General features: G+C 38.9%; 2 protein-coding genes across 2 annotated transcripts; both read right to left on the bottom strand.

Annotated features, from left to right (window-relative positions):
* Positions 1–256: 256 nt before the first annotated feature.
* Positions 257–11800, bottom strand: LOC145464922 (uncharacterized). Its single transcript, XM_081448736.1, has 17 exons — positions 11668–11800; positions 10580–10834; positions 9745–9921; positions 8085–9338; positions 6829–7038; positions 5934–6072; positions 5437–5562; positions 4986–5045; positions 4708–4834; positions 4532–4580; positions 4131–4217; positions 3727–3754; positions 3361–3476; positions 2962–3048; positions 2748–2855; positions 1805–1932; positions 257–1423 (listed from the first exon to the last, which is right to left on the bottom strand). The coding sequence occupies exons 1-17, from the start codon at positions 11683–11685 to the stop codon at positions 1252–1254; spliced, it is 3141 nt and encodes a 1046-aa protein (XP_081304862.1). The 5' UTR covers positions 11686–11800; the 3' UTR covers positions 257–1251.
* A 1159-nt stretch (positions 11801–12959) lies between these two features.
* LOC145465727 (ABC-type oligopeptide transporter ABCB9-like) lies at positions 12960–18005 on the bottom strand. Its single transcript, XM_081449497.1, has one exon. It carries the CDS (start codon positions 17747–17749, stop codon positions 15287–15289), a length of 2463 nt encoding a protein of 820 aa, XP_081305623.1. The 5' UTR covers positions 17750–18005; the 3' UTR covers positions 12960–15286.
* Between the last annotated feature and the right edge of the window lie 1508 nt (positions 18006–19513).

The following is a 19513-nucleotide window of genomic DNA, read 5'->3' as shown; positions in this document are numbered from 1 at the left end:
CAAGAGAGTGTCGCCACTTATGCAAGGAAAGATGAATGAAGAGATGTCACTGATGTATATAGACATGCCACAAGGCAACATTTCCTTAATCCTTTGCTTATTTATCTCCCTTGAACGTAGCGAGAAGGTAATCTTCGAGCGGTGCAAGTCATAAGAGGCTGACCTTTCCAATGGCAAAACCAAAAGGCAAGGGAACAATTATTGGCAAGGACTTTTAGAAAGTTTATGATGCATGTAACAAAAAATAATCAAAACGAACTTTGAAAACCAGTTTATTAAGAAAAACAAAATTTGTGATTTAAAATTTGCAGATCTTTGTATAATTATATTAAATAGCTTTAAATGCTCTAGGTATGTGTAGTTCAGTAAAACCAGGCCAATCAGATGGAAGTAATGGCTGAATGGTAACCCACAAAACATATCCCATCTGATTGTGATGTCCCAGTAAAGTTGATACCACCATTCCTTTATTTTCTGATGACACAATTTTCCTTCTTGTTAATACCACTGTTGGTCAGTGTGACATCATCAGTAAAATCAGTGGTCTTGTGCACACTTCAAAGAATAATCTTTTTGCAAAAATGTTGATCTGTTTTAACTTTTTTCTGTCTTGCCTGAATTTCACCCCAACTCCTCTGGTCGCTTACTTTTTGAGAATTCAGGCTAGACTCTATCTACAACTCTTTGTTGATTGACTGACAAGTTGGAATCAACCAAACCTACAATGTACAGTTGTATCTGGTTTGACTGAGAGTCAGAAAAAAATCACAAGGAACACAGGCTAATGCATGCGGCTTGAAACTGTCATCTTTCCTTGAGTGCCATTACAAAATCCTGTTACGTTATTGATAAACATTTCACATGTCTTTACATTCTCCTGACCTCACAAATGATACTTTCTCCTTTCAGTGAAACAAGTCACTGAAATGACTTGTGCTAAGTTTGATTAAAAACAAGCTGCTTATTTCTATAAATACTCTTAATAGTACCAAGCTGTAAAATTCGGTGAAATTTGCATTCAATATTTTCTGCCATTGTAATGTAATTAGCTACAAAACCAAAATTAAGCAATTACATCTTCAGCACCAACTACAGCATTCAAATTGATAGTTGATCTTGCTCTATCTACAACATCTACAATGTGTATCTAGAAAACACAATGACAACAGAAGCTTAATTTATCAGAACTGTGATCCCCAATGGAGGCATTCAGCTACTAAAGGCTACTCCAACCAGAACTGCCTGTTAAATCTATTCAGCATCCTTTGAACACATATACACATCCTGATTGTGCAGACGGCTCAAGTCAGGGTAGAGTGGTTTTTTCTCATCCACAATCCATGCACGGCCATCTCTGAGGGCTTCATTTAGACTGTCAATCCATGTTGCACGGTCAGCCTTGGTATCAGCTGCCAAGAGGTACCTGATGATTGATGAAACAATTATCAGCTTATACTTGCTATATGCTTTTGTTTACCTTACATGTTTTTTCTTTCACTTTTACTACCAATAACCATTGCAGTCGGCCAAATGTCTAGGAAATCCAGAATGTGAGATACACCATCAGTCAAATCATATCATTTTCCCACTTATGTCCAGAAATGCACGCAGCAATGAAAATGGCAGATTTGACGAAATTTCATCAAACTGAGTGAATGCTCATGGATTTGACGATTTTGGTGAATTTCAGTCAAATTTGTCAAATTGGAATCAGCTTGGTGGAATTAATGATTTTGGCAATTTTAATTATCATTCAATTGCATCTTTAGTTATTAGTAGTAATTTACTGATACATGTAACTTACTTGACTTCAGTTCCACATGACCTCTTCAATTTCAGTTCCATGGTGTTTGGCCGAGCACACAGGTCCCTTGCAACTCGAGTTACCTCCTTGCTTATGCAATCTGCTAAATTGATGCATCCCATTGGGGGCTAACACAGACAAACAAACAGTATGCAATGATCACTTCTGTATCAGAAATTGAAGGCTGTAGTATTTAGTTATAAAATAATTAATACCTTTGTTAGTAGCTCAATATTTTTCACAAACCTACTGGCCCAAAACTGCCAGAACTTGGCTCTTTTCTTTTTCTGTAGCATGAAGCAACTAACAATAATGCCAAATGGGAAGCTAGTTGTCACAGCAGATTCCCTTGCATGTGCAGCATTTCTGTCACTTCGCTGACAGGTAACCATTAGATGAAGTGGCTGATTGGTTAGCAAGTTGGACACTGGATTGATTGGTCTGGGTTTGAGTCCTGGCTGGGGTCACTGCATTGTGTTCTTGGGCAGGACACTTTACTCTCAAAGTGCCTCTCTCCACCCCCAGGTGTATAAATGGGTAATGCCAAATCTAATGCTGGGAATAACCCTGTGATGGACTAGCATCCTATCCAGGGAGGAGTAGAAAAACTCCTACAGGCGTAGTTGCTTATTGCTACAGAAAGTGAGATAAACTCCTGCTGTATGGCCATTTGGCCTGACGCAGACTTAACCCTTAACCACAACCATTTTAACACCAAGGTGAAACCACCACCGTGGTCTGAACTGGCTTGCCTAAAGACACTGCAGCTTGAACCATCACCATCACATCTCAAATGCAATATGCTAACCACGTGATCACCATACCTCAATAAACCTTAAAACATGTACATGTGTGCAGTAGACATGACATTAGGTGTTGTGTGGTCACGCTGAGGATAATAATTATTAGGTAAGTTTGAAGTAGACAAAATATGAGTTGGTACCTTAGTGCTCTCATCTCCAGGGTATCTCCAGTATGACATGATAGCACCTTGTAACACACACCATCTTCTCTGCCATGCTCCATATCCACCAATGTCTTCTAGGATAGTCTGAAAGAAAAGAAAGACAGTAAAAACTTGGCTATAATATTATTGACTTGTCATGTATTCAGATAATATCTTTTTTAATCAGTATAAGATTTTTGCTATTAGTTACCAGAAATCCATTTACACGGTTGCTGTACTGAGGAGAACATTCAGCTTTCATTTCTATGAAGTTACTCAAGGGGCAGCCATCGGGCACCTGGGAGTGGAACACAATGCAACAATCAATAATTTATTTGAGCTTGAACAAAGCTTCCTCTTTCACATACAACTGATCAACCCCCAAAAGAAACATCCGACATTCAGCCTAAGAGATTTCTTCAGATGGTCAACCTCCCATAAGTTGTGGCATCCAGTATAGTTTTGAATTTGTATGTATAACTAATGAAAAACGAAAATCATTTGTTGTCAATAGGAATGTTTATTTAGTAACATGAATTTAAAATGGTGAGATTGCATGACTATGAGTAATCTTCTCTGAAAGCTGATAATTTGAAATTTTTTCACCTACCTTATCAAGAGAGAATCGCTTTGATTTGATGATGGGCAGATTGACATGTGTCACTCCAACAAGAGAGAAACTGCTGGTTCTGAACACTGTGTGTGGTGATGCAGAGATCTGAGTTGCTAAAAGAAAAACAACCGATCAGAATAAGAAGTCAATAATAATGGAGTTAAAGTGTTACTGGCATTACTGTGGTGAGTAGTATAAGTTCCCTGTGACTGTGCACTATCCACTGAAATTTGGTTCAAAAAGAACAACATTTGATCTCCAACCTGCTTTATCAAATAAATTATGTATGTATGTATGTATGTATGTAACATTTCTTGTTGTTCATCAAATGTAACTAATTCAAATATTCAAAATGGTACACACCTGGAGAAGGACTGTCTGATCCTCTTCGCTGCAAACAACAATAAATAAATTAAAAGGATGAGATTGAATGAGATGACGCCAAAACAATACATTTTGGCTTCTTATGATACCCATTGATTAATCAATTTGTCTCTGATGTGACAGGCCATGTACCAAACTGGTCTGAGCATACAGCAGGGCAGACAGATGATTTGCAGGAAATGCAAAATAATTGACCCAAATAGCACAACCTTCTTGCATATGAAGACATTATCTTAGGCAGTAGTTATGCCTAGATTTCTTCAACACAGGAAGGTCAGTTACAACAGTTTTGAATGTAAATTTTTAAAGGCCACAAAGTAAAACTTACACTACTTTTACTATTTTTATTTACAGTGTACTGATTGAATAACACTCTGACTTACTAAAATTCCTTTCACGACTTTGGGTGACTGAAAGATCTTGTGCTTGGTGGGCGTGGCTGGTGTACTTAACACGGTCTTTTTAACATTCTGGAAATAAAATAATGCAACGTTCTTTCTTTGCTCCTTTGAAGAAAAAAACCCGGGTTCTTGTTACAAGTCAATGGAATTATGACTCTTTGCTTTCTTGTATTTTTTCTTTCCCAGCTCCACCCCCTTGCATTTTGGCTTGTTCATATCCCCAGATGTTGTTTTAACCTGAATGTTCTTCTGCAATCTCACTTCCCTTGCATTTTGACTTGTTTATATCATCTGCAGTCATCATGTTACTTGCGATCTCAACAAAGTCAAGATGGTCTGTGGGCAGACTATCATTTGCTTAGACCTTAAGAATGGACACTCACCATACAGAAAACTTTAATGGCCACATTAAAATCTGGTTTAATGTCCTTTCTATAAAAAACAAAGTAGAAAAGTCTAAAAATCCAGTCATGCGTGATAACAAATGTATAAGCCATTGTAAACTTCACAGACTATAAAAATCAAATGTGACAAGTTCTGATTAGCAAGCTTCACTTACAAAGTGAATTTGTCAGGGAAGACTAAGAAGTTTCCTTCAGTGGCATCATTTGTCGACAACACCCTTGAACAGTAGAACTCATGTGGGCCATGTTGAATGATACACACAAAGTAAAACACACCAAGATCTGCCAAGACAATAAGAATGACAATAAATCTACCAACTGAGAATCAAGTCAAGAAACTAACATAATACCAGTTATTAAGTTCTACAATGATTATTACACCTGTATGAGGTATCATGCAATAAATCAATCAGAAGAAAACTAGTTTACTCACCATGTCTGATTCCCACTCTTAACACATCCATAAAATCTTGTCGTAGGGTAACTTTGACATCTGAAATGAACAAAAAAAAACTCTTGACTAATGCTCATAAAGAGGGTTACAAAATAAAACTTGATAATCAGGGTTGTCATTAAGTTTGAGTCACCTGTAGCCTCGTTATCCACACCCGTAGCAAACTGGTTACGTTGTGGTTGATGAGTTTTGTCAACAACAGGCAATTTCACCCGTAGCATCAAGGGAAAATTAAACATACTCAGCCGTAACAGGTGTTATGAGTTACGGGTTACGGCCCTTAATGACAGCCCTGACAATGATTGGAAGTTGCTTGTGTTAATGACATGATTCCCTCTGTCGTCCCTGGTCGTCTAAAAAGTAAGCATTTCTGATATATAATTTATAAAGAGTAATATAAATAAAATTATCAGAAACACACAGAACACACCAGATATAGTTAGAGTGGCCAGGCAGGCTGGTGTCGCAGAACCTGATGTGCTCTCCCCATTAAAAGTGTCACCAGCTCCAGTTTTCAATTTCTGGACTTCATCCAGGCATGCTGTCCTGTGTTCAGCTGAGAATATTAGTCAAAAGTCAGTGACATTCTGAAGAATGCAATCCCGATTTCTCAAACCCATGAGTCAATTCTTTCCCCTCAGTCAAGCAATGAGATTTTCCCTTGATTTCTTGAACTAACTGATGTTTCAAAACCAGCTTTTGTTTCCCTTGAACATTTGAAAAATCAGGATTCCACTGTACATCAAAATTTTGCTTGAATTATTGAAGCACAACTGTAAAATAATTTATACTTACCGAAGCTTATCACCCCAAAATTCTAAAACTTATTATATTGTATATGGCAGCTGTACATTTAGTACTTCTATTTATGCCTTGCAAAAGCCTCTACAACAGTGACATTGTTATAAAATGACATTCTGTACTTACTTGCGAGTAAAAGAACTCTTTCTGCTTCAATTTCTTCTTGTGAGCCCCTGAAAGTGATGTCATTTGCAACACACAGATTAAGGGCTTGACTTGCCTGAAGGACAATGTTCTGCTGGTATGCAGCTTCCTCCAGTAAGGTCTGTATTTGAAAGAAGGGTTTCACAGAGCATTAAATGGATAGCTACAATTTATTGTTTTTATGAAAGCTTCAAAGTAGTGTTATCATGAGCCCCAAAAATGTTATTACCGTTTATGTATACTTTTCTGGCGCAGTTTTCAGCCGTTAAAATTTATTTCTCCCACTCTTTTTGTCTCCCGTAGGTTTTAATAGTGCATATACTACATTTTGAGCAACAGTCGAAATATGGTGCAGAGTATCCCTTTAAGTCTTGTAAGAAAATAAACAGTGTAGAATGTTTGGAATTTAGATAATTTGATTTTAGATCTGGTAACTGGACTAAGTATGCAGTCTTCACTAGCAGTGTAAGCAGAGGCACAAGGATCAAAGCTCTAGCTGTGGCCCTTAAGGTGTACTGTTCACTTCACAAGTATGGAGTGAGCTTACATCAGACTAAGCAACAGTGCTAGAGAAAACCAAGCTGTAATAACTTCCTGCACATATATGTGCACCTGTACTACAATGCAGGGCTCGAAAAAATTGCTGTGCAGCCTTCTGTGACTAGTAGATTTCCCTGCCAGGTAAGTTACTTTTCATTCTCACTAGCCCCATGGGCAAGAGCCTAGGCAAGTTGTCTGCCAACTAAATCCGAAAAAAAGTATATTAAGACATGCCCAGGGCAATTTGAGAGCTGCCTGTCTACAGAGCATGCTAGAATTCAAGTTTTTTTCAAGCTCTGCTACACATGCATGTGCTTAGTCTAGGAAATAAGCTTACTTTAATGACATCCTGTGTTCTCCTTGGTCTCTGTGGTACTGCTGGTTTGGGTTTCTGCGATATCTTGGTGGCGTACTGTTCACTGGATTTATTGTTGTACCCGGACTGATAGGTTCCTCTTTCTTCTCTATCAGACTCAGTTGACTCAGCTGAGGAGTGTCCAGCACTATCCTTTCTCTTCTTTTCTTCTCTTTTCTGTTCTTTCTCCAGCTACATTACATTAAGATAAGCGCCTTAAAGTTTGCAAGGATTCTCTTGAAATGAATAGCCGTAGGAGGTGCATGAGGAGTTGGTGTGAAAACTCGGCCAACAACCTTGTGATCACTTTCATTTTGTCAAAGTGGCTCCTACATTTTTGTGTGTTATACTTGTGGCATTCCACAGGATACCAGTGTGGGATACTATTGTCATTGGTTTGTGTCTGTTAATGCAAATGTGTTGCAAAGATTGCACTGCATTCTGGATCCACGTACACTGTATCCCACACATGTACCCTTTGGGTACCTATTTCTCTTTTCCTTGCTGACAAAACTTTGAAAGACTGTTGTTTATCCTAAATGTACAGATCGACACACCACAACCAGTCGCTATGGAAAATATAACTTAGTGTGCCCCTCCTATAACAGAGAAACGGAAGGGGGGTGAACTTTCCAAGCCAATTAATGGAGCAAAACTATAGAACAGCATCCCTTTAGACATTCACAAGAAAGACTCCATTGGCTCCTTTAAATCTTCTGTTAGAAAATATTTTTTGTCCAAAAACTCTTAGCTTAGTTTTTAGTTGTGTATATCTAGATTTAGATTTTTTAAAATTTTTAACTTTTATCACATCTTTAAATTTTAGCTGTATTCTATTTTGTAATTTTTTATTATCTTATAAGTGTAAATAGTTTTTCATTTTTAACTTAGGATAGAGGGCCACTGGTTTGTCAGTTTTTTACTGTTATGTGTTACCCTCTGTAAATAAAGTTGTTACTTACTTACTTACTTACTTACTTACTTACTTACTTACTTACTTGCAGCATCATTGTTGATAGGTGTATCTAAACACTCTGCCAACATTATGTACACAGACGCCATTCAAGAATTAATTATAATAATTTATCAATTATTGAATGAGTGATGCTGACTAATTGCAAGTTTGATGAAAAATACTGCAGTTCTTGTACAGTAATTGTGTATTTGGTACATGTATTCTACATGTTAAAATCAAACAAAAAAGATACTTGCACAACGTTTGAAAAAAATTTCCCTACCTGTTTGCACTTTTCTTCGTAGCTCAACTTAAACATACTATCTCTGTCTTTCTCCAGCTCTTGATCAAACTGCCCAAAGTCAAAGGTAAATGTCATTTCGTGAATGTTGACATCGTTAAGATTAATAGTTTCATTTGGATCAAATTGGCACTCCCTGGTGGGTCTTCTGGGAACCTTAAATGCGAAGTCATCTTTTTTGGTTGACTCTCTTGTTTTCCTTGAGGAGGTTGGTGGCTTGCCCTCCATAGCAACAGCTGGGATGACATCACTGGAAACCTTTTCCGCTACATGGTCTTTCTTTTGATGTTTTTCAGTTTTGTCCACACTGTTCACTTTCTCTCCTCTGATGGCTTTACCTTTTACTTCTGAGCCACCACAAGAAATCGCTGTGACTGTCACAGTATTTTCTTTGCTTCCTTTCTTTGAAGCAGTCGCTGGTAGTTTGTCTTCAACTAAACAAGCCTGGATAATACATGGCTGCTCTTGTGGCCTTGGCTTTGATTTATCTGTTGTTGATCTTCTCGTATCAACAGGAGTTGCTACAATTGTCACCGTGTTATTCAGCCCCATTTTCTCTGCCTTTTTCACAGATCCTTTTGCTTTCTCCTCTTTTTGTTTTCTTTCTTCACTGCCATGTTCCTCCTGTGTATTCTTATTTGCTTCGCAAGAGTTTTGCACTTTTCTTCTAGGTTTTGGTGTAGGTTGATCACCTTCAGTTTTGTCAATGCCCTCTAAACTCTCAACACTGCCTTTCCTTTCCCTCTTTGCTGGAACAGGGGTGCAGCCTCTATCACCATCTTCATCAGTAGACGGACTTTGTGATGGATTGCTTTTTTCTTTGGTGTCCTCTGGATCACATTTTGTTGCGCTGATCTTGACAGCATTACCGCTCTTCCCAGGTTGAATCTTGCTCTCTTCCTGATTAGAGATGGGTGGCTCTGGAGCTTTTCTCTTAATTACTGATGTTGCACTATGATCCACAACTTTGGTATCGCTGCTTTCTTTTGCCTCCCTTGGGGGAGAGGGAGCTTTCCTCTTAGCTGGCTGCTGCTGCTGCTCCCCAGGTTGAATCTCTTCAGAGTTAGTTTCCATGGCAGCCACCCTTGGGGGCTTAGGTGGTGGGAACAGTTTCTCTTTTTTGTTGCCAATGTCTTTTTCTGATGCCCCATTCTCAAACACACTCCTTGCTTCTGCCAGTTTCCCAGGAGTATGTGGCGTCTTAACCTCACAAGGTTTTTTATCCTTGGTATTCTCCTGAAAACACAAGTTATAGTCAAACAAATTTACAGCAAAAATAAAATAAGGCTTTAAACTGTAGTTTAAGTGAAATATTCATCTGGTCAGGAATAAAGCCTTCAATGGTAATTATAATGCACATACACATAAATGCTGACTGATTCTGTCACACAAAATTTTCTTGCCTGCATGCAAGCCAGTGAGAGGCCAATTTTCAAAATGTGCTGGAAGCTGGCAATTTTGTTGTCAGCAGTAAATTATTTGATACCTTCTTCATACTGGAGTTCATTAATCTTGACTACCATGGTAACAAATTTTATAAATTGTTCATCTCTGTAGCTCTGTCAACAGGGCCACTGAAAAAATTATTGCTTGACAAGCTATACAATGAGTACAGTATTACAGTAACTTTAACATTCTTCACCTTTTGCTCATCTCCTGTGTTATTTTCAAAGGCAGCAGATCTTGATGCGACACTTGGGCTGCTTGTACTGGAATTCGTAACTCCAGATCCCTGTGTTAAAGCTTTCCAATGTTTCTTTGGTGTCACACCATTTTCTTGATCTTTCTGTTGCATTTTAATAAGCTGCTCTTTTCGAGCCTGAAGACAAAGTAATGATCGAGTTTACAATTGCTCACTTAAGTTTAGTCTCAAGGTTTTGAAGTTTTTTTTTATGAGAAAGATAGAGTGGCAAGACACAATAATTTAATCTTACCTGAAGGCTAGTTAAATACAGTGTACTGCAGTTATTTTTCAGTGCCACAACTTACAGACTTCATATTGACTGGACAAGTTCACTTTCTGGTTGGACAATTTTTCTCCATGTGTTATTGTACATTGTAAGGTAAATGTATTACAGATAGACCCCACTAATGTGAACTTGGTTATTTCAAATTCCCTGTTATTTAGAACTCAAAATTATTTTCCTTGGATTTGCCCTTCAGTAATTTACTATTGGCTATTTCGAACTCTCGTTATTTTAAACTATGTGTATTTCCCGCTTCCCCTGAGAGTTTGAAACAGAGGGGATCAACTGTATTATCTGTTTCACAATGATTTATCCATATTACTGACAGTACATGTAGATATCCCCCTTGCATCTGGTCAACTTGTCACACCAGACTACAGACATAAACTTTCAGTTGTCTAATGACAGGATATTATTTGCTGGCTTAGTAATGTAAAACACAATTTTATTTATGTCTGTCTTCACATACATTTGTATTACTAAATGAATTATTGACATTTTAGCATGTACCTGAACAGATGGGTTGTCGACATCAGTTTTCTTGGAATTCTTTAAAATGGCATTTTCCCCACCATCTTCACTGCCAATTCTGCGTCGCTTGACGTCATCTGTGTCAATTTCTGAGCCGCTGTCAGTGTTGTCTTCTGATAGCGGATGTCGTGATCGGTCCTTGATGGGTGAATTTCTCTTGGCTCTGCATGCTTCCAGTTCCTCGCGTTTTTTGACAAGTTGGTTTTTCCTTGCTTGGGTTCTTGCTAACAATTTCTGCAGAAGATTCACAACTCAGGTTTACCAGTCATCAAAATTACATCACCAGTTTTACACATGGAATAGAAAACGGTTCACAAACTCCACTAGATAGCACGCAAACTTAACCTTCCAAAAGATGCTATAAGCTTGAATATTTGTACAACGAACGAAAATAACAATCAAAACAATTAGGGTTTTTAATGAGTTTTGATGTATTTAAATGTCAGTTTATGAAAGTACTTGCCAGTAGTTCAAAGCAATGTGAAAATAAATAGCAAACGATAACATTTAATCTTAACAGTAGTAATTGCCGATTTTCATGTTTGACAGTTACATTTTCGAGAAGGGTGGGTTACAATTTGAACACACCGGAACGAAAGGAATGTACGACTTGCCTCCGTGTTTTCACATGATTCAAGATGAAATACGGCAAATATTCCGAGTTTAATTACAATCCAATGTTTGAAACACACATGATAAAGCAATAATCAAGTTTTTACAACACTTTTGACTACATAAGGATGCATACTCGAGTACGCTTTACATGTAGGAGGTCACAGATATTTTAAGTGGGAAAGTTCAGTTCTCCAAGTTTTGCGCGACAAGCTCATGTCTCAGCATCTGTTCGCACTTTTTGCCCAAAAAGAATGCCTGATCCCAATGTGGATGTCCACCTGAGTTTTCAGATGATCAGCAAAAGTTGCCTTCTTATCATTCGCCAAAACAAAATATTACAGTTTTCGAAAATCTCCAACAGCGCATCGACCGATTTCCAACGACAAACAACTTGCTCGAGTTTCTTCATCGGCTAGTTTTTAAAGAGGCAAGGGAAAAAACAGAAAAAATACCTGCGTGAAAGGATCCATTCTGGCGTAAAACTTTATCTCATAAGGATGGCTTTATCGATGAATATGCAGTCTTTTGTGAAAATATCGTTTAGCAAAGTCAAAGTTCGAACCGCTCACAAATGGACGATCGATTTGAAACTGAGCGCCCAGAGGGCTCAGCTAATCACGTGATCACGTGATAGTTTTTTTTCCGGTCCAGTCTTCAACGGTGATTATTTGGCGCGTGTTCGATACTGCGTGAAAAACCCGTGATTACATTGCTAATGCTTTCTTCTTTCGCCTCTGCGTGCAAAAGTGTGGAGTTTCCTTTGTTTCACGCTGAGATTGCCACGAATTGCGTTTTTGGATTTATCTGACCCTTATCTGGCCTTGGCAGACTAAAAAATATGTATAAAGATAGGAGCCCTAGTCTCCTTCGCAGCCGTTATTGGGGTCGTCACGCAACGCTCCTCCCCACTTAAGTGGGGAGGAGCGTTGCGTGACGACCCTAATAACGGCTGCGAAGGAGACTATAGGAGCCCAGGCCCGATGTCGACATGCAAAAGTACAGCCTCCCCCAAAGGAAATGATGATCTTGTAAAATTAATTTATTTAAGGTGGCTCATAACGGTTTCCAGCATTTTTCAGCAATTCTTCATTGATTGATCAATGTTACCTCTCATCTCTTGTTGTTACAAAATGGCATCAAACAAATGCCCAATCTTTGGTGAACAAGTTACATGGTCTTTTTCATGACAGAAAAAAGGTTACCATGGCAACACTATTTAATCTTGTCACTCAAAAAAGAGACCAATAACCCCTTTCTGAAGGTAAAAACAAATTGTGGGAGACTGAGAGAGGCTTGGTACAAAACAACAGAGAAAGGAAGGACAGTCTCCAGGGGTTTTACTTCATAGAGCGAGACAGCACCGAGCAGAGATTCCAACCCTCCCGATCTGATGTGTTGCCTCCCGCTCTCCCGATTCTTATCAAATTCTCCCGATTTATAATAAATTGTGAAAACAAGGGAAAAAATGGTAATCTTAAGTATTTTTTTGCGATGTATTACACTTTCTTCTCATATCATCTCACCTAGTCTCTCACCGTGTATTGTGCAGACTCATCAGGCCAGCAGTCTTACTCCATTTAGCAGCTCCAAAATGCAGGAAAAGGCATTTAAGAAAACCTAAATTTGCAAAATTTCCTGGTGAGCATGGTCCCGGACCCCCTAGAGGCTGGCGCCTTTGGTGCTAAAAGAGTCTTCCCATTTTCCTTCAAAAGGGGTTGGAATCTCTGACCGAGTGTCATGGCCCATTAGCCCAAGGAGGGTAAAAGGTTAGGTCTGTATACAAGCCAAGTGGCCCATCAGGCCGGAGCTTATCTTGATTTCTGTAGCATAAAGCAACTAGGAGTATTTCTACTCCTCCTGGATCGGATGCTAGTCCATTGCAGGGTTACCCCCAGCATTAAGTTCGCCGGTGTCCATTTATACACCTGGGAGAGAGGCACTGTCTGAGTAAAGTGCCTTGCCCAAGCACACAACACAATGTTTCTGGCCAGGGCTCGAACCCGGACTGCTCGATCCGGAGAAGTGTGCACTAGCCATGAGGTCACCGCACCTCCCATATTAGTCCAAGGAGGCTATTGTAATCTCTGTCCCAGAGGCCTTATGGTAAGCACCATGAAATTGAGAATTCTGGGAGAAAAAGGCCGCGGGGCAGGGGGGACTCCCATACAAAAAGGTAGGGGCCGGGGTACTCACCGTACCTTTTAGGAGTTAAAAAAGCGGTTTTGATACCTCTAAAAGCAGTTTTGGTACACTATCCACCAGATAAATTGCTATCCAGTGGATAAGTTTTGGTTCTACTATGCTATCCTCTGAATAGTGATTTATCCGGTGGTTCGCATTATCCACCCTTTGAGTGCTCAACTGGGGCCTGAGTAGAGAGAATAGGTGCTGTAAAACTGGCTAGACCAGTATAGTCAACAGAAAATGTTTGTAATTTATGCATATAAATGCACTTTTAATTAAATTACATATCAAAATGTCTCTCCTGTGTGATACTTAACATCAAATAAAGCTGCAAGCATCTCAAGTGCACAGCTATCCCTGGAAAAGATCAAAGGATGAAAAATATCCCAACAGTTTGGTCTTAAAAGCTGTAGATGGAAGTAGTAGCTGAGTAGGTATACAGGAAATTCGCAGAAAATAAATTATTGCAACCACCTGCCTCGTTCAGCTTAACACAACCTTTTCTACGTTCTCAAAAGGAAGAAAACCATGGATCTTACAGGGCCCCAAAAAACTTGAATTCCAGCTTGCCCTTGGCAAGGGTAGCTCTCACATTTTGATTGCCCATGGCAAGTCGTAGTTTGCTCTTTTAATGATCTAGTTGGCAGATTACTTGCTTGATACCTTGCCCATCAGGCAAGTGAGAGTGAAAAGTTACTTGACCAGAAGGAAAATCTACTTGTCCAGGACAATGGGACAGCACTTTTTTCGAGCCCTGGCTTAAAGGAGCTCACTCATGGTATTTTGAGTTCTTTTGGCCACATAAAAATTTACCTTTTAATTGAAGGAAAGCTGAAAATAGTTGTTTACCAAGAAAGAAAAACACAAAAGAGATAATATTAAACCACAAAGGAAGAACGAAGGTTAAAATGCAGAAGATTAACATGGATCACAAATGACGTCATGAAAGGGATTAAATGATATAATAATAATAATATTCTTATTAACTATATATAATATAATAAAAGATTTTTATTTAGACTAATTTAGACTAAACTTTTCAAGATGTGCAACCTGTGATGTAGTTCCTTTAAGGCTTTGCACTCTGATCAAAGTTCACAGAACTTGTCATGAGACCAATAAATTAATTAATACAAATGTACTATGAATTATCTCAGTCAGAATGCAAAGCCTTTAAGGATTTTTAGCCAAAGAACAAGAGTAGACAATCGTCATGAAAGGGATTAAATAATAATATAATAATAATAATATTCTTATTAACTATATATAATATAATAAAAGATTTTTATAGTACCAGAATTCTAATGTTCAAAGGTACTTTACAATATCAGAGAACATCAACAAGCTGCCATACACAGCTAGAAGTAAGTCCTCAGTCAGAGGATCTAAATATTGTCAACTGTAGTGAAAGTTTAAGCTGGTCCACATGAATTTTACAGTTGGCTGTTAACATTGGTAAGTTCGAAATCTTGCTAACTCTTAACTTGTTCTCCAACTAAGAACCTAAAGGATTAAATTACTAAGTCAGTCATTACCAAGGTGGCAGCTAGTAACAAGCAAGTCTCAGTCGTTTTTTTTTTGTTTTTGTTGTTGTTATTTTTGAAGGGGGAAAATAAGCCACTGCTAGCATAAAATAAAAAATAAACAAATACTGGTATATAACACTGGCTCAGTCATAATTTTTTTTGGCAACAGCCCTTATTACTACCAGGGGGTCTCATTAAAGTTATCAGCAGGAGGGCAACTGGATTTCACAGGTGGATAAAACTTCTTTATATATAAAAAAAACTTTCCCCTAGATGGTCAAACCAGGGGAGCAAAATGGTCCTCACAGTCGGTCTATTTGCCCCATGCCCAGCCCTTAATGAAACCCCTGCCATAGCCTGATTAATGTTTAGACAAAGCTGAAATACGTGGACTAGAAGAAAGGTCAGAACTGCTACTGTCACCATCTGAATCAGAATGATCCTTGTGTGTAAGTCCCAGCCGCTGTGTATTGTCACTTGAACAATTCCTTTTTTCAAGACCTAATATTTGGCGCTTCACAAGCTTTGAATATAGTCCATTCTGTTCCACAAGCTCTCTATGCTTGCCTTGTGCAATGACTCTACCTTGGTCAATAACCACAATCTTATCTGCTTTCTCTATGGTACTCAAGCGATGAGCAATTATCAATACTGTGTGGCCAGCTAAATTCTTGTAAATTGCATCCTGGACAAGATGTTCACTCTCTGCATCAAGGGCGCTAGTTGCTTCATCAAGAAGGAGAATTCGTGGATTTCGCGCCAATGCTCTAGCAATGGCAACTCTTTGCTTTTGCCCACCCGATAGCTGCAGACCCTTTTCCCCAGTTTCAGTGTCATAACCCTCTGACATATCACTGATAAAAGAATGTGCATTGGCAAGATGGGACACACGTTCTACTAAAGTTTGATCAATGTTGCCACCATTCCCAAGACCATACGCAATGTTTTCTTTGATTGATCTGGCAAAAAGAACGGGTTCTTGCCCAACCAAGGCAACTTTGCTGTGCAGATACTTGTGCTCAAAATTCCTCACAGGGATAGAATCAATCAGAACTTCTCCAGAAGTTGGTTCATAGAAGTGTTCTAGAAGACTTATGCAAGTGCTCTTTCCACCACCGCTTGGACCGACAAGAGCAATCACTTCACCAGGTGTCACACTAAAAGATACTTTGTCTAAAACTAAAATATTTGGTCTTGTGGGGTATGCAAATGAAACATTTTCAAACCTGACTTCACCTAAAACTTCACTGGGGTTGACAATACCATTGTTCTGGATTTTAGGTTTTCGGTCAATGAGCTCAAATACCTTCTCAGAAGCACCCACCGCTTCCAGAAGACCTGTATAAATATCTCCAATTTCACTGATGTAGAAGCCAAGCTGCAATTGGTACAATATGAATGACACAAGGTTTCCTCCACTAAGTTCTCCTTCAAGTACCAAATGGCCACCATAAAGCAGAACCACAACGTCAAGGGTAAGTGTAAGGATTTCTGTGCACCATCTGTAGCCTCCATAGAGATATGATTCCTTCATTTTGAGTCGATATATAGCTTCTTGTTTGTTCTCATAATGTTTGTACTCACCATCTTCATTAGCAAAGCTTCGCACAGTCTTCATTGAAGAAATTACTTCTGCTGCAATTTCATTTGCTTTGGCAGTTGCTTCTTGTACTTGTGTTGAAAGTTTTTTGAAGTAATTTCCGAAAATTTCAGAGATAAATGCAACAAGAGGGAGGCCAATTAACGTAACAATGCTTAACTTCCATGAAAGTTTAAACATAAAGACACATGTTCCAGTGGATTGGACACAGTTACGAAGAAAAACATTTATGTTCAATCCAACTTGATCTGACATTTTTGTTGTGTCAGAGGTCAGACGCGAGACTACCTCTCCGGTCTTTGTATTGTCAAAGAATCCAATTTCCTGTTTTACAATTGAAGCAAACAAAAAGTTGCTGATTCTTTTGGAAAACCTTGCAGCAATCAGTGTAAACAAACCACCTCGTAAACCAGTGGCAATTGCTGTACCCAGTGAAATCAGTGTCATGATAAGAATAGAAGTCATAAATTTAGCCTTGTTTTTCTCAATTGCAATGCTGTCTATAACTTCTCCAGTGTAATAGGGAATAAAGATTTCACCAGTTGCTGCTAGCAAAAGAAACAAAGATGCCAAAGAAATGTAAGGGATGTCTGGTTTACAATAGGACAGAAGTCTCCAAGCAGAAATGTTACCTTCTTTCTCCTTCTTAGTGGGGTTTTCATCACTAGATGCTCTATCATCTGAATCGTCAAAATCATCAACATGAAGCAGGCTCTCTCGTTCTTGTATTGAGCCAATTTCTTGTTCTGTAGACATGCCAATGAATTTGAGTTTACAAAGCAGGTACCACAGACCATATGCCATTACTGTACTGCCTACAGTCCATCCCATGAAAGCCCACAGCCAAATCTTGGGGTTGCTGTCCAAGCTACATTCTGTGCTCAGAAGAAACTTTCCCACAACGAAGACCACGACTGCGATACCACAATAAAGCCAAGGCTTCTTGAGGTTATTGATCCTGGAAACTGCGTCCATTTTGCGTTTGGCGAACAGCACCCCAAAAGAGGCACCCAATAATGTACATAATCGAACCAACGACAGGATCCACAAATCAAAACTGGACGAACAAAATTTGAATTCGTCGATTTGTAAACGTTGATTAAATGTAGAAATGTCCCTGCCACGAATTAGCAACACACCAGATAGTAAGAAGTCCGCAATGGCGCATAATGTGCAAAATATGAGAGGCTTTGCCAAACCACGGGAACGGAAACAACTCGCCATATCTAATTTGCCGGTGAACGACCCGGTGAACCGAACAAGTCATCACACGTTGTCGTTACACGGACAAATCGTTTGCGTCTTCGTCATTTCACTTTGAATTGTGCAATGGTCAGATGATTCTCAGGTTACTATAAACGCGTTTTACACGTGCCTGAAGTGTGACTCTTTATATCAGCAGTATTTTTTGCCATGGAGCTTTACACGACTTCACAAAGGAACTTCTAGAAGGGGAAAACTCAGCTGTGGCGCCTTTTCAGAACGCTGGAGCGAGTCTTTGAAGACGCTGAGTGAGACTGGGGAAAGAAGCTTCTTCTGCCATGCGCCAAAAGTGCGAGGCAGACGTGAGGCCCTAGTTTTTTCTGGGGGAGGTGGGAGGAATAATCCATAATCCAGGTAAATTTTGGAAATAATCCGTATCCGAGAGAAAATATCCCAATATATGTAAAAACAAATGTCCATAAAATAAAATTCTAAAACAATATATAAATTGGGCTATTGGAGAACAAGGTGTTCTAACATTATCACATTCCTGGCATGGGTAGAACAACAGACGGAAACTCAATGAGATGTACCGGAGTTTTTTTTTAAGTTTTTTAATATAAAATATCACCGGAAGTACTTAGCGACTAACGGGATTACTACTGCGATGCTATCTCAGAATTTTGACTGGGAGCACTAGAAAGGTTCCTGGAGATAAAAAACAAAAAAAAAAAAACATTCGTCATCTTTTTTATGACTATTTTTAGGCCTTTCATACTGTTTTATGTAAAAAGCAATCTATGCCATTATGACCGATGATAATCCATAATTTTAAAATGAGACACGAATAATCCGTACTCTTTAAATTTAGTGGCCAATCATTCGTATCCCTTCTCTAAAATCCTCTAATAATCCATAATCCTAAAACCCCAACAGGGCCTCGCTAGTTTCGTATATTGATCTCGCTTTACCAAATGTAAAACTAAAAAGTTCTCAACGCTCTATTTACTTTTCTGAAATAACTTCCCAAAGACAATGCCTCATTCATTAATTCAAGCAAATGGGTCACGGACTGAAAAGTCTGGAAAGGTGGTATTTTGATAGAAGCGTAACGATCGCATACATCCAGAAAAAAATATATTGGCGAAAATCTTCTCATTAAACCCACTATAAATTATCCCACACATTGACATATAAACAAAACAATTTACTAATTACTCAACGTTCTTCCTTGTTTTGATTTATGAGACTGTTTCCTTGTTCCTTGCAAATTGAGGGAAGTGGCATTTCCGAGCCCTTAAAAATAAACATTTCCTGGGGCATGCCCCCAAACCTCACAAGGACCACAAGCGATTTTACTTTATCTTCGGTGCGTACTCGATGAAAAATGTTCGTTACGCCCCATGCATTCGAAGTAAAAACAAAACAAATAGTAGTCAATTGTACAGTACACATTTAGATTATTATATGAATGAGTATGTAGCTTAAACTCAATTATAACTCGTGCCTGAAGTATCTGAAGTATGACATTTCCTTTATCGTCAGTCGAGGATCTGGAGAAACTTCTCGATGAGGCCATCCACTTTTTAGAGACCCTATTCCCTGCATGTAATGAATCACACTCGTAACTTGTCACTGTCACCTAAAAAAGGGGAGCTGACTGCTGCGGTGGATAACGGATAGCCTGCATAGCAAGCGTTCCCGTACGAACGAAAGAGCTTTCTCCGCATTCTGACCCCGCGAGCCGGGGAACGCCCTCGGCCTCGCTCTCCCACCAACCCGGAT

Source organism: Orbicella franksi, chromosome 13 (assembly GCF_964199315.1).
Source record: "Orbicella franksi chromosome 13, jaOrbFran1.1, whole genome shotgun sequence".
NCBI classification, from domain to species: domain Eukaryota; kingdom Metazoa; phylum Cnidaria; class Anthozoa; order Scleractinia; family Merulinidae; genus Orbicella; species Orbicella franksi.
The sequence above is the reverse complement of the archived record's forward strand: the minus strand, read 5'-3'. Positions and strand labels throughout refer to the sequence as shown.

What these genes read in the sequence shown, in the direction of transcription:
- LOC145464922 (XM_081448736.1), bottom strand. An exon ending in GGCCACTCTAACTATATCTG is followed by an intron (nt 5,046 to 5,436) that starts GTGTGTTCTGTG and finishes TGTTCATTTCAG; the next exon opens with ATGTCAAAGTTACCCTACGA. An exon ending in CTGGAGATGAGAGCACTAAG is followed by an intron (nt 1,933 to 2,747) that starts GTACCAACTCAT and finishes TGTCTGTGTTAG; the next exon opens with CCCCCAATGGGATGCATCAA.
- LOC145465727 (XM_081449497.1), bottom strand. Translation starts at nt 17,749, where the DNA reads ATGGCGAGTTGTTTCCGTTCCCGTGGTTTGGCAAAGCCTCTCATATTT.